Source organism: Leptodactylus fuscus, chromosome 1 (genome assembly GCF_031893055.1).
Source record: "Leptodactylus fuscus isolate aLepFus1 chromosome 1, aLepFus1.hap2, whole genome shotgun sequence".
Taxonomy (NCBI): domain Eukaryota; kingdom Metazoa; phylum Chordata; class Amphibia; order Anura; family Leptodactylidae; genus Leptodactylus; species Leptodactylus fuscus.
Window position 1 is genome coordinate 81513287 of NC_134265.1, and position 13630 is coordinate 81526916.

At 37.8% G+C, this 13630-nt stretch overlaps 1 protein-coding gene across 8 annotated transcripts in view; it reads right to left on the reverse strand.

The window, feature by feature from the left end:
• ZNF608 (zinc finger protein 608) overlaps positions 1–13630 on the reverse strand; it is a 74648-nt gene that overhangs the window by 46435 nt on the left and 14583 nt on the right. For all 8 annotated transcript variants that reach the window (XM_075272287.1, XM_075272290.1, XM_075272288.1 and 5 more), the window contains one exon: positions 1452–1707. In XM_075272287.1, the coding sequence (XP_075128388.1) occupies positions 1452–1707 (256 nt within the window). The remainder of the gene's footprint in view (positions 1–1451; positions 1708–13630) is intronic.

Here is a 13630-nt window from a genome sequence, read left to right on the forward strand (position 1 = left end):
GCATTTCTTGAACACTTGGTGAATTAAACACTAGAAAGATATTAAATCAGAGACCAAAATCAATATTCCAAAGATTGCTTCATTCCATAAAAATTCAGATCACGTCTGAAAAAGTACAGTCAGCAAACTATCTGTGCATAAATCATTTGAATTGGCCCTCGGCAGGAGAGGCCAGGACAAGGTAGGAAGAGTCTCTTTAAAGATGAACACAAATGTTAGCATTTTAACAAAAATAAGCAATCTGATATCCAGAAAAATCACATCCATGTACAGTATTATGCAGATTCTAGGCATGTGTGGCTAAAATGCTGAAAAATGTAAGGTAGGGTTCACACTACCATTGGTGTCCACTCAGAAGGTGTCCATTAAAAAAAAAAAAAAAAAAAACGGACACCTATCATAATGGACACAAACTGTCAGTAACTGATAGCTATTAGTTACTGTCCGTTATATGTCCGTTGCCCATAGAGCTCAGTGTTAAAAAAACTAACGGATCTTTGCTGTTGTTTTTTCAAATGGACAGAAAAGTCCTGCATGTAGGATATTTTTGTCCGCTTGAAAAAACGGACATGTTTGTAAACGGACACAAATGGACACAAGATAAAATCTTATTGAAATGAATGGAAATTGCAAACGGACCAGCTAGTGTCCGTTGCTAAAATCGTGTATGCACACTAGCCACGGACACTGCTGAGCGGACACCAACAGTATTGGGAACACCCCCTTAGAATGAAATTGAGAATTTGGTCAGGATTAATGGTGTCCTCAGTACTGAGAAATAGAGGCAGAACTTTATCCACCAGGGAGGCATCTGATTGGCTACAAATTTATTCTGCTGAAGGACAACGACCCCAAATGTATAACCAATGTTCATAAACTGTGTATAAGGCTAAGGCCCCACGGAGCATACCTCAATCAAAAAGTGATGCGGAAAAGACTACGGTGGAAACGCGTGGTGTTTTTTTCCCCAGCACTTTTCACAGCAAGTCTGTAGAGTTTTCCTCTGCAGACTTTCTGTCCCTATTATACCTACACAGAAAACAACAGCACTTCTGCAGATATAATTTACAAAAACGCAACGGTTTTAGAAATAGCAGCATTTCCGCTGCAGATATTTTTCTGCACTGTATGGATGGAGTCCAAAACTCTGCGTATTTGCAATGTGGAGCCCCGGCCTAAGAGTACCTACAAGAATTGATGCTGTCTTGAAAGCAAAGGCCAACCACAACAAAATACTTATAGCATTAAACTAACAACACTTCTGTTATTGAAAGCATTCTTACACTGCAGCATTTTTTTTCCACACCTTGCTGAAAGTTTTGCACAATTCTGTACATTAAAATGTCAAAAAACAGATACAAGGTCACAGCTAATGAATTAAAGAAATGTTGCAACCACTATTGACATTCTCAAGCAGAACATTAATGGGCGTTATACTAGTTCAGACCTACCTTCTTCAGTTTCATGCCAGACAATCCCTTCCAAATTCACACTGGTGCCAGGTTCACAAGGTCCAAGGCATTCTGGTTCTGTTACTACTCCAACTTCACATGTGTTTACACCAACTGACCGAGTCCTTACTAAAAGCTGCTCCACAGGTGCAGCAATAGTTGAAGATGGTGAAAAATACGATGGTAGGATTGGAGATGAGATGTTGTTAGAAACCGGTGGTGGTGGAGGGGCAGGCACTGTAAACAGGGGATCAACCTGGTAAACAGAAAATAATAATAATATAATATAATAATAGTAAGTATCATCATAATAACTGCAACTATTCAGCACTATTTCAGTCTCTTCACTTCATTCCTATTGGTGAATTTAATTGCATAGTGAATTTACTGTCTCGATAAAGCCATTGACTGTGTTGCTGTGTTGGCTATAGCTCTAATTTGCCACTTTTTGTTGGAAAATATGGATGCTATCCATTTTGACCTTGGCTTCGCTTTGATAGCACAGAAAAAAAGGTGCAGAGAAGTAGCATTCCCTGTAGAGAATAATTTAATGAGCAGTTACTGAGAACTAGGGCAGGAAAACCTGCTGTTGAAAGTGTCAGACTGACAGGGAGGGCTGTAATCCCTCTTACCAGAAAACTTTCCAGATAACAGCTCCAATAGAGCAAATGGAATAAGTGCAATATGCTAATGAAGAAATTGGATGCTCTTATCTGGGCGATGTGTCATTATGAAAACCCTCCCACAATCCTAAAAAGATGGATGTCACTCACTTTCAGACGCACATAGAGGTTTGGATAATTTGGCCAATAGAAAAGTTAACTTGCTCTTATACAATGGACCGGTTTATGGTGACAAAATAAATTGTATAAAATATAATGTATATGCTGCAGCTCCCAATAAACCGCAACCAATTATAGAACAAATACAGTATATGCCGTCATATGCGACAATTCTACACTATTAATGATATAAAGCTTCTGATAAATTTGCCCAGAACATATACAAATACATATAATACTAACTTAAAGGGATTATATCATTAGAATCCCTTTTTTAACTAAGTACATGTCGGAATAGCGTTAAGAAAGGCTATCATTCTCTTACCTTTAATTTCTGATCCGTTCCTTAGAAATGTCTTCTTTCTTCAATATGTAAATGAGTTTTCAGACAGCACTGGGGGTGTCCCCTGTACTTTCTGAAAACTCTCCAGCAAGGCCTCCATCTTCTTCGCCTCCACATCTTCTTCATTGCCGCCGCATCTTCATCCAAAAGCGCCGACTGCGCATGTCCGTAGACAATTTTTCTGTGGCCTCTCCCATTTGGCCACGGGAAAATGGCTGACGGATATTCACAGTCGGTGCTTTGGATGAAGATGCGACGGTGAAATGGAAGAAGAGGTGGAGGCAGAGAAGAAGATGGATGCATCGCTGGAGAGTTTTCAGACAGTACAGTGCTACATAAGGAATAAAGATGATATTTCTCAGCAAAGGCGGTGCGGATCAGAATAATAAAGGTAAGAGAAGAATAGCCTTTCTTAAGGCTATTCTGATGTGTACTTAGTTAATAAAAGGGATTCTAATGATAAAATCCCTTTAAGAGATGGCACCAAACATGAGATATCTCCAAGTTTAACGGCATTCACATTCACGGCATTCACCACTTTGGGTATACGTCAGGAAATATATATATATAATTTTTTGTACCAGCCTCTTGTATAAAATGATGCTATTTTCTGCAAGACTGTAAGACACCATACATCTCACTACGCCAGGTGGTTTAGCTTGAATAAAATAGCAGATTTTTTTTTGTGATGTTCTGTTATATACATTCATAATATATCTACAAAAAAGGATATCAATTGATATAGACAAGATGAATCATAACTGCAGCTAATGAAGAGAATGGAAGTCCATTATGTGACCTGCTAGGTTCATAATATATTGACTTTTTCCTTTTTTCTTTTTATAAATCTATCCAGCTGCAACAATGCTGGGAGGATAGGCAAAGGAAGGCAATTATGTACACTGGCAAATATACACTGGGCTAACAGCTGCTAGTGGCAATGTGACAAATCAAGCAAAGTAAGAAAAAGGCTCTTTCCAGTCTTGCAGTGTTATTTTTACTTGATGTCTGCCAGGTGTTCATGCTTGCTGTAAAGTAGCAGCCTAGCAGGAGATATTAATCAGACAATTGTCGACATACAAGCTGCATATACATCTAGGTGTTTACTGAATTGTTTCTGGACTTGCAAATACTGTAACTTGCTTTGAAAAGAGAAAAGATTTTCTCTAAAATAGAAATTAAGGATGTAATTTAGCTTCGCTTATACTATATAAAAGTATCCGGATAGAGCTGAGAAAAGCAGACGTTCAGTAGTAGGAAATGAGCTTTATTGTTATATCCTTATAGGATACGCTACTTAATGAACGGAGGATGGAATTTCCTTATTTTCTTTACACCGTCTATCCATATGTATGAGATGTGGAATGTTTGCTATCTCGGTGAATCATCTCCACCATAAAGAACCATTGAAGTCAAATTGCTAGTATAATCCTTAACTATAAAGACTCATCGAATCCGATAGTGATCTAAACTCAGTTCAGAAAAATGTGGGTGTAATACAAGCATGAAAAACATTAGTGAACCACAAAATGTATAAAGTGATGCTTGGCTGAATCATTCACCATTTCGTACACGGCTTATGTATTCTCAGCCATTCACTTTTATATACAGCACTCTATATTTTGGGCTAGGATTATTATTAGTACCTGTATTTTTTTATTTTGCTTACTTGTTAACATTAGCATTTGGCAGGAACCATTGTTATTATGATTTGGAGAAAAACATACTCTGCATTTGTCAAGTGTGCCTTAACTGGACAAGGAATCTATTGTGACTGTTGTCCAAAAATATATATACTTAGGTGTAACTTGGGTCGGTACAGAGGGTGCAGTTGCACCAGGGCCCAGGAGCCTTAGGGGGCCCATAAGTACTGGTATCAGTATTGAGATTGCAGCTTCCATCTGGCCCATAAACCAAGGAGACCCACAGATTTCCCTAACCACACTAAGGGAGCATTCACACGGCGTAACGTCCCGCGAGATTTGGCACGTGTACGCCGCGTGACCCTTTGCGTGTCGTACACGCTCCCATTCATTTCAATGGGAGCGGGGAGCGTATGCGCCGCGCTAGTTTGCGGCCGTGCATTTATTCATATATATTTATTTTTCATTTATATTTATTTATCTATATATATATTTGTGAAAGTCTTTGTACTGTTTAACTACTCCTCTTTCTATCACACCATATTAAATTAAACCTATCCTGAAAGAGACTGCTGATGAGTAGAGATGTGGTTAATATGCTGCATTGCAGAGGACGGGAAACATTGCTTTTATATGGTAAAACAGAAAAACAATTAAGGTTTTATTGCAGAACCAATATATATGACACATGAAAGATCAGGTAATTAAATGGCAGAAACATTACAAGTCATTGACGGAATTATAGTTTCAAAAGGCATGTGGAACAAACTGTTCCTAAGCCACATATTTGTCAAGGGATATGCTAATTGTTTTATCACACAAGCTGCAAGGAGAAAAGGTATAACAAATCGGATTGGTCTCCAGAAGATGATAAAAATGTGGCTGATTCACAATGACAGAATCATGAAATGCCTCTGGCTTATGCTTTTTTTCTTAAGATATACAAATTTTAAGGCAAGAAATAAGAACATGCAGAGAAAAGTTAGGAAACAATAACTCGGAATTCACATTGCTACTGTATTTCAAGTATGATTTATAAGCAGCACAGATTTAGCTGCAGGATAACATTGCTGTCTAATTATGAGTAGTCAGACAACAGCTACGTGAAGACATCAATTATGGACCACAGCCAAAAGCCCTTGAGATGTTGGAAATTAGCCTCCAATACTCTGTTTTACAAGCTTGCATCCTAAAGAATATTGTGAGCTGAAGCTATCGTATTCCAATCGCTGAAACAAGGCACCCAACTAGAAGAAACAATGACCAGTATTTGGAGTTGAAGAGTCTGGGGGAGCACTAACAAAACTCATATAGATCAGATTAAAAACATTGAATGGAAAAATAAAAGATAAGACTTCTCCTTTATTTATCTCCTGTTGGTGTTGGGTAAAAAAAAAAAAAAAAAAGATGATAAAAAAACAAAAACAGACGAACCCCCAAAAAAGATCTCAGCCATATAGTAACTGTACAAATTTTGACCTTCCTTCTTCCCCTCCCATATACACATGCACACTTCCTTAGACCAAAGCTGGAGGTGATTCGGTAAGTGAAAGTAAAGAGTTAAAATTCCACATGTCCAACCCTTTTGGGAAGTTTGGATACACACACTTTAAATGATAAGTCCGTCTTGTTGAAATGGAAGGATTTATCTGTCATTCATTGTATATGTATTGGACAACTTTTAAATCTCAGGCATTAGCTATAATTTGACATTTTTGGTGTTTTACTCTATAAGTAGAATCCCCATAATAAATGCTATTAATATTGATGTAATAGATTGGTTTATTGATGTAATATTTATGTATTATCTCACTGCTATAAAGAAACCTTGAAGTTACTTTGCTCTCCTGGTTAATGTCCTAATATAAGGGCGGGTTCACACCAGCACCCGGTCTCCGTTTTAGGCAATCCGGTAGGTTTCCATCTTCTGTCCGAGAAACTGGACAGGAGACGGACCCCGGCAGTCAGTTTTCGAACCCAGTCACTTGAGGGGGTTTGCAAAGTGACCGCCTGTGAGCATCTTGTGCCTCTCCATGGCGAAACCATTTTTTTTTTTAACCGGACACAAAGTCAGACATGCAGGAGAAGGCAGAGAAGAAGACAGAGGCCATCACTGGAGAGTTTTCAGACAGTACAGGGGACTTCCCAGTGCTGTTTTAGTGCAGGAGAACGCCCCCAGTGCTGCGAGAACACTTATTTACATAAGGAAGAAAGAACGGCGGCACAGATCAGAATAATAAAGGTAAAAGAAGATTAGACTTTCTTAAGGCCATTCCTACGTGTATCTTAATAATAGAATCCCTTTAATATTCATTTTCAACTTCTAGGCATTTGTTTCTGTACTACACAAAGCACCCAATGGGTGAAACTGTACCTTACAAGAGAAACAACTTGAAATCACAAATATTACATATCATGTAATTTTAAAGACATTTTTGTCAAAAAAAATGTTTTCGTTGTTTTAACATCTAGCCAAAGCTGAAAATCACCCCTTTGCTCAGTTCTCTTTGCCTACGCCTTTGGGAACAGACAAGACTGCCATAGTCAGAGAGACTATTGTGTTTGCTCACATTCACAAGCATTCCTTTTTCTCACTTTTTTGTTTTAATTCAATTCAGACAGTTAAACAAAAGAGGCAAGCCACCCTGCCAATAACTAAAGTGCAATGGCTGGGAGTATCCAGGCTTATCTGGTTCCAGTCAGACAGCATAAACAAACCAACACATTTCCCTGCCCTCAACCCCTTTGTTATTTTAGGAGACACAGAAGGCTTAGAAGTAGTGTCCTCACAATTCATTACCCTACCTCCCTTGTTCAAAGAAGGAGCAGTACCACAACAGTGACAAACTCTCTAGCCAGACATTCATTTCCTGGACCTCGCCACTTCTTCTTACTTCTTTGTCCATAGCAGTTGGCTACCAACTAGGTCTTAATCTGTAAACAAATGATTTGCTCTACAATTAAACTATTCATTTCCCATTTTTTTTCCGCCTCTTCTTGGAGGTAGTTGGCGGCTCTCCAATCCGAAGGCTCATAGGTTTTCTATTATTTAGTACTCATGATGGTTAAAAGGCAATAAGCTCATTTGGAGTTTATAAAACTGTAAGCCGTCAACAAAAGCATTTAATGCTTCTCAGAAGCACCGGGGCTTTTGCCTGCAGAATTAATAACGCTAAGAAAAAAATGTACTTTGCAGCGTTGAAGTGCCGAGAGTTATTCTGTCAATTATTGTAAATAGCAAAACAGACAATCTACTTGAACCATTAAACATGTTTCTGCTATTGTTCCCAGGCAGTAAGCAACGACACCTTAGAAGTAAGGAAATGTCAGAGAGGAAGCCGAATCACTTTGAATGACACTCATTTTACTATGCAAAAGAAAGGAGGAATAAACAAATGCGCAATATTGCGGTTACCAGAAAGACATGTCCTGAACATGGAAGCGAGAAATAATGAGGCTCACTAGTTCCATTTCTAACTGTGTAAAGAGGTCTATTTACCCTGAGCAGTTGTCACATTATCCACATATGTCACACACTGACCTGTCAAGTCACTTACAAAAGCCAGCTATTATTATGAACTCATGTTATTTCCATCAGTCCACAACTTCCTCTGTATATAAGGGGCCTGCTATGTAAATGAGTGGCTCGGTAACCTGAAAGCAACTCCAGTGATGGTCATGGACTTTGAATAGGGCTTAGTTGCAAAAATAGGTATGGGCAATATGGTGGGGGTTGTTTTGGGAAAAATATTAACTCTTAGATAACTTCTTTAATGAGTTTAAATCACTCTATTGCCTAAAGATGAGACAAACATTGAGGTAGTCATACATATTAGAAGAATGTCAAATGATCTCTATGATTTCAGTGGGGCTGGCCGACCAACTAATATTGGGGCTGAACTGACTAGCAGGTTATTGCCAATAAGAATATAGGGTTTGACATGTAGAAATCCTACATGATTGCCTTTTCAGAAAAAGGGTGAGATACAATAATAAAGAAAGGCGGCTCAGTGGTTAGCACTGTAGCCTTGCAGTGCTTGAGTCCTGGATTCGAATCTTGCCAAGGACAACATCTGCAAGTAGTTTGTATGTTTTCCCCATATTTGCAAGGGTTTCCTCCCACACTCTAAATGACATACTGATTTTGGGGGGAAAGCCACCCAAAGTCCTTTGCTTGGTCAGTGAATACTCCATTCTTTCTGGTGACAAAACTGGCCATCACAGATGTGAAGAGGCTCAGGAGACTGCTGTGGACAGTAATTAACCTTAATTGTGGACACTAATTGCACCATTGCATGTAGGCTTCTGGTGATATCATTGCAGATACGTCACTGGTACTCAACTTGTGACCTTTGAGGCACAGTGGTCACCTGAGTGTCCTTACAATGGGCCTAGCCGATCCTGGCACCATAGAAAATAGGATGTGCTAAGTGAACGTAGGAAGGTAGGCAAGTTTCACCCTTGGCCCCTCTTGGATTTTCCATTTATCACTGAAAACCCACTTTAGATATGATAAGATTATGTCACTTATTACATATTAGATTAGACAAGGTGAACCTAGATAATTTGGAACCCTATTCATATTCATAGACTTTCATGTTTTGTCTATGTTTTGTTATATTTTTATTGTTTAGCGGGATATTAATGCATTTTACAGACTTAGCCCCCTTTCTCGCAGTCTTCTTTTACGCTTCCACTACTGGTAACATTAACTACTCAGCTTGATATTATAGTATATCCTTAAGCAAGAGAACAACACTTGCACATTAACACTGATAACCCCTGCTATCTACAGACTTTATTTGTTTAGGAGGACAACACTCTTGTTTGGGAAACTTGAGGATAACACAGCAGTGATTTACACTTCTTGTCACAGTCAGTGCAAACAGTCTCTAGATGGTAAAAGTAAACATTCAAGGTTTATCAGACAACAAGATGTAAGTAAGTAGATAGCGAGACAAGAATCAAAGGCGTTAATGATATGGTGTTGAAGTGTTTTTTATGGTATATTCTAGTATTTTTTATATTTTTATGCTATATCCTTCCAGTTGATAGTATACTGATACATGAAGGTTGACATAAATAACTTTATTCAAGAAGACAGTTGTGTGGGGGATGGTATAAAGGCTTTTAGTAGCAACCCTCATGAATGTGGTGAAGGACATCAAGAAGCCTCCAACATTGCAAGCTTCAGTGCACTCTTTTGGCAAGGGAATAACAAATTGCTGTAGCTTTGTCTTGGCTTTTGTTGCAAGAAACAAATCATTTTCTGCTGTTAGCATACTAATGGTCGAAAGCTGAAAGTTTTATATTGTTATGGTAAAAGTGGGAGAACAGTGTTAACATTTAGTGGACTTTGTCAACACTATTACATTATTAACCAGCAAGACCATCATTTTATCATGAGCTCTCTCTCTGTTCATCCTCTACATCAGTCAGTTAAAACGTTGAGTATTTTTCTTCAGTTCAGTATATTACTTGTATCGTAAAGGTTACATTAGAAACTGTCCACAAGAGATAATAAATATCAAAGCTCTTGACATTAATACATGTAACATTTTGCTGGCCAATGAAAACCCCTTCTTTTATTTATTTATTTTTTTATAAATTAGGAAATATAGCCTTCAGCACTGGGGTTCTGGGTTCTAAGGCAGGGTTCACGCTACCGTTGAATTCTGTTATGAAGGTGTCCATTAAAAGAAAAACAAATGGACACCTATCATAACAGACATTAATGGACACTAACTGATATTAATGTATCAATTTTTTAAACTGATCCATTTAATGGATCAATTAAAAAACGGACACACTAGCATTAGTTAGTGTCAGTTAGCATCAGTTACAGTTAGTTAGTGTCCATTTTATTATGCTGTCCATTTTTTTTCCTGCTTTCTGAGCATATGCAGAAAAAACGGACACAAAATAATCGACAGTAACTGATGGCTATTAATTACCGTCCGTTCTAAGCCTGTTGCCCATAGACTTCAATGTTAAAAAAAATAAATGGCACTTGCCGTCTGTTTTTTCTAATGGACACAAAAGTCCTGCATGTAGGATTTTTTGTCTGCAGGAAAAAAACAAACTTCTGACGGATTGTCCATAAATAGACACTAACGGAGACAAGATAAAATCCCATTGAAATGAATGGAAATTTTAACGGATTTCTAGTGTCCGTTGCTGAAATCATGTAACGGACAATAGCTATGGACACTGCTGACGGTCACCAACTGTAATGTGAATGCCCCCTAATCCGACCAAGGGCAACATCTGCTTGGAGTTTATATGTCCTACCTATGTTCCTGTACATTTCCACTGGGTACTCTGATTTCCTCCCACATGCCAAAAATATACTGATAGGCTACCCATAAAACAACAGATCCTTGTGGTTTTGGAGATGAGTGTCTTTGATAGCCACAGATTCCTCTACTCGACAAACCTCCCTGTACTTTGACTCCCTTTAGTGAGATGAAGTGCATCAAAAATGTTTGTCATTGTCATTGGTCATGCTAGTAATAAAACATATAAGCATACATAGCCTTATACTAAACTAGTACTAGTGTGTGATATTTTAAATTGTGAATAAAATGATCTCTAATGTGACATAACTAGAAAAATCTTCCATTAATGATTTGATACCAACAACTACTAGTCATTGAAGCACTTAAGAGATTAGGTGCCTTATGACGGTCTGCCCATTCCAGGCCAATTGGACAATATAATTCCTGCTTGTGTAAGACTACGTTAGATCCGTGCAATGATATGTTCTTGAATTATGCATGAATGATACACTTTAATTAAGTTAGGGATCGGATAGATCAAGACAAAATCATTGTAATTCTTGTCCGTGTGTGAGAGCTGATGCAACATCAGGGATTAGTAGCGTAGAAATAACATCAAAACTATTGTTTTGTATGGAAAATAAATCTGATAAAAAAAAGGAAAACCAAAAATCCACAGTATTATTATTCCTTGCTAGATGTGTGCACACTACAGTCAGAATGTGGAAATTTCAGTCACATTTTGCAACTAATTGGAAGCAGATTAGGATTCTGCCTAGGGGGAATGTTGTCAAACTAGGAGCTGGAGCAAATGAAGAAAGAGGTGAAAGTATTGTGAAGAGCTGACAGATTTACAGTGCTCAAGGCAATAAACGGATACTAGATGAAAATGAATATGCTTTACTGTAATGCATGCAGTTCTGTCACTCACATCTGAGCAGTAACAGCATACAACCAGGAAACAATGACTTTTAGCTTATTTTAAAAAAAGGCTCTGACCTGCATGTTAAGTAAAATAAATGGTAATACAATACTGTGTAAGCATTAGACAAACCAGAGAAACTAAATATTATGTAATGTGATGTGAGAGTTTAATGGGTGCGAGGTACAATGGAAATGTGTGGTATAGCGTCATTCCATTAAAATATATCTGGAACAAATGAAAACGTAGGCAGCTACTGAAATGTAGAATACTCAAATCATAAAAGTAATTCTGTTGCTACAAAATATTTAATATGTTGCATGTGTAATGGAAATAATATGATAAAAACAGCAACAAAGTCATTGTATTCTGAGAAAGGTCTTAAAGAATATGCAAGCCTGGTGATCTCCATTTAAGGGTCTTCAAGCTTGGCTCTTCTGTTTCTTATTTGAGAATGACCTCCCTTCCTTTTCTCTGAATGTGATTGCCTGAGCTGTATTCATGGTAGTAAAGACACTGAATAATATCGGCTGAATGTATGCACTAAATGCTATTACCTAATTATCCTTCAGGTTCCTGCCTGCTCTCAACATGATTGCTTCCAAGCAGGAAGTATCGCAGCTCATTGGGTGGTCCATGACTACAACAAATTAGCCTAACTAACCCACACTTTGTATGTTTGACTATGGCCAATGAGGTTAAGTTATAAAGTGGAGACGGAAGAATAAACTGTCAGTTTAGAACACAAGTCGAAAAGATCACAGGACATTTCAATTAATGAGTACAAACATACAAAAGTTTTGAAATCCTCAGGATTGTCTCTGCTAAACAAGAAACAGATTTTTCTGTCAAAAACAGATGTTCGGAAATACACAGAAAGATGCAGAGAAATGCATGTTTTGGAAGATCCAAAGACAATGATCATTGTACTGATAAACTATTTGTGAGTGAAGAAATCGGTTCCAAGTAATAGACTATTGTTCATCTGTGAAGATTGTGCTCTTATGCTCCTACTTTTAGGAGAGGACTAGATAAGAAAGTAATTCAGAGACTATTCTTATAAGTTGTCTCTACATGGATTCAAACCCATAACCTACTGCATCAGAGGCAAGAATATAGGCATAACTGTTGTCTATGAGAGCATTTTCTCAGACTAACATTCAATTTTATTCTTCTAAACAGACATCATTTACTGGTATCCACAGATATATTTGTATATAATGGTACGTTGTCAGTAAAGGAAAAAGATGAAAATTAAAAGTGGGAATTTTTATTTGGTAATTAGAATATAGGGTTAACTGTTGTCTATGAGAGGATTTTCTCAGACTAACCTTCAATTTTAACAAACAGTGTGACCGGCTAGGCGTCCCTCGATTGTAGAAGGTTTGCCCAAAAAGAACACTGCGCTAGAGCTGACTAATGAAAAATCGGGTTCTTTATTCCAGACACGTAACAACACATGAGAGCGCAAAATCCTAGCCACTAGACCACAACTAGTGGCTAGGATTCGGTGCTCTCACGTGTTGTTATGTGTCTTCAATAAAGAACCAGAATTTTCATTAGTTGTCTATAGCGCAGTGTTCTTTTTGGGCAAACCTTCTTCAATTGAGGGACGCTTAACCGGTCACACTTTTGGTCAATCTTACTTCCCTAGCTGGGATTGATGAGACAACTGCTGCTGGATTCCAATTTCGACAAACCATTTGAGGCAGTCCCCCTAATCGGAGACTCCCACAATGGACTGTACCAATTGCTACATTGATCCGCTCGGTGCACTAATTAAAAGTGGGAATTTTTTATTTTTATTTCATTATTTTTTCAAAATGATGCAAACATTATTACAATGGGCATATGTTTAAATAGAGATTTTACAACACAGGAAATAGCATTCACATATTTGGTATCCTTGTAATTGGATCAATATGTACAATAGAGCGAACCAGCAATTTGTGTATTATGGTGCAATTGATTTTTGTTCTGCATTTTGTGGTAGAAATGACAGCATAAGCTTGGACCACAAAGTGATTTCACAATGCTACCCAAGGCTGGGGTGATAACTCTCAGTTGCATCTCCAAACTTTTTTTTTAATTTGCCATTTTCCTGAATGTGAATACAATGAGTTATCCATTGATGCCATTCGTAACAAATATTATAAATGTACATTTTCCAAATTTGTATATGCTAATACAAAATAAAACAGAAGAAGCACT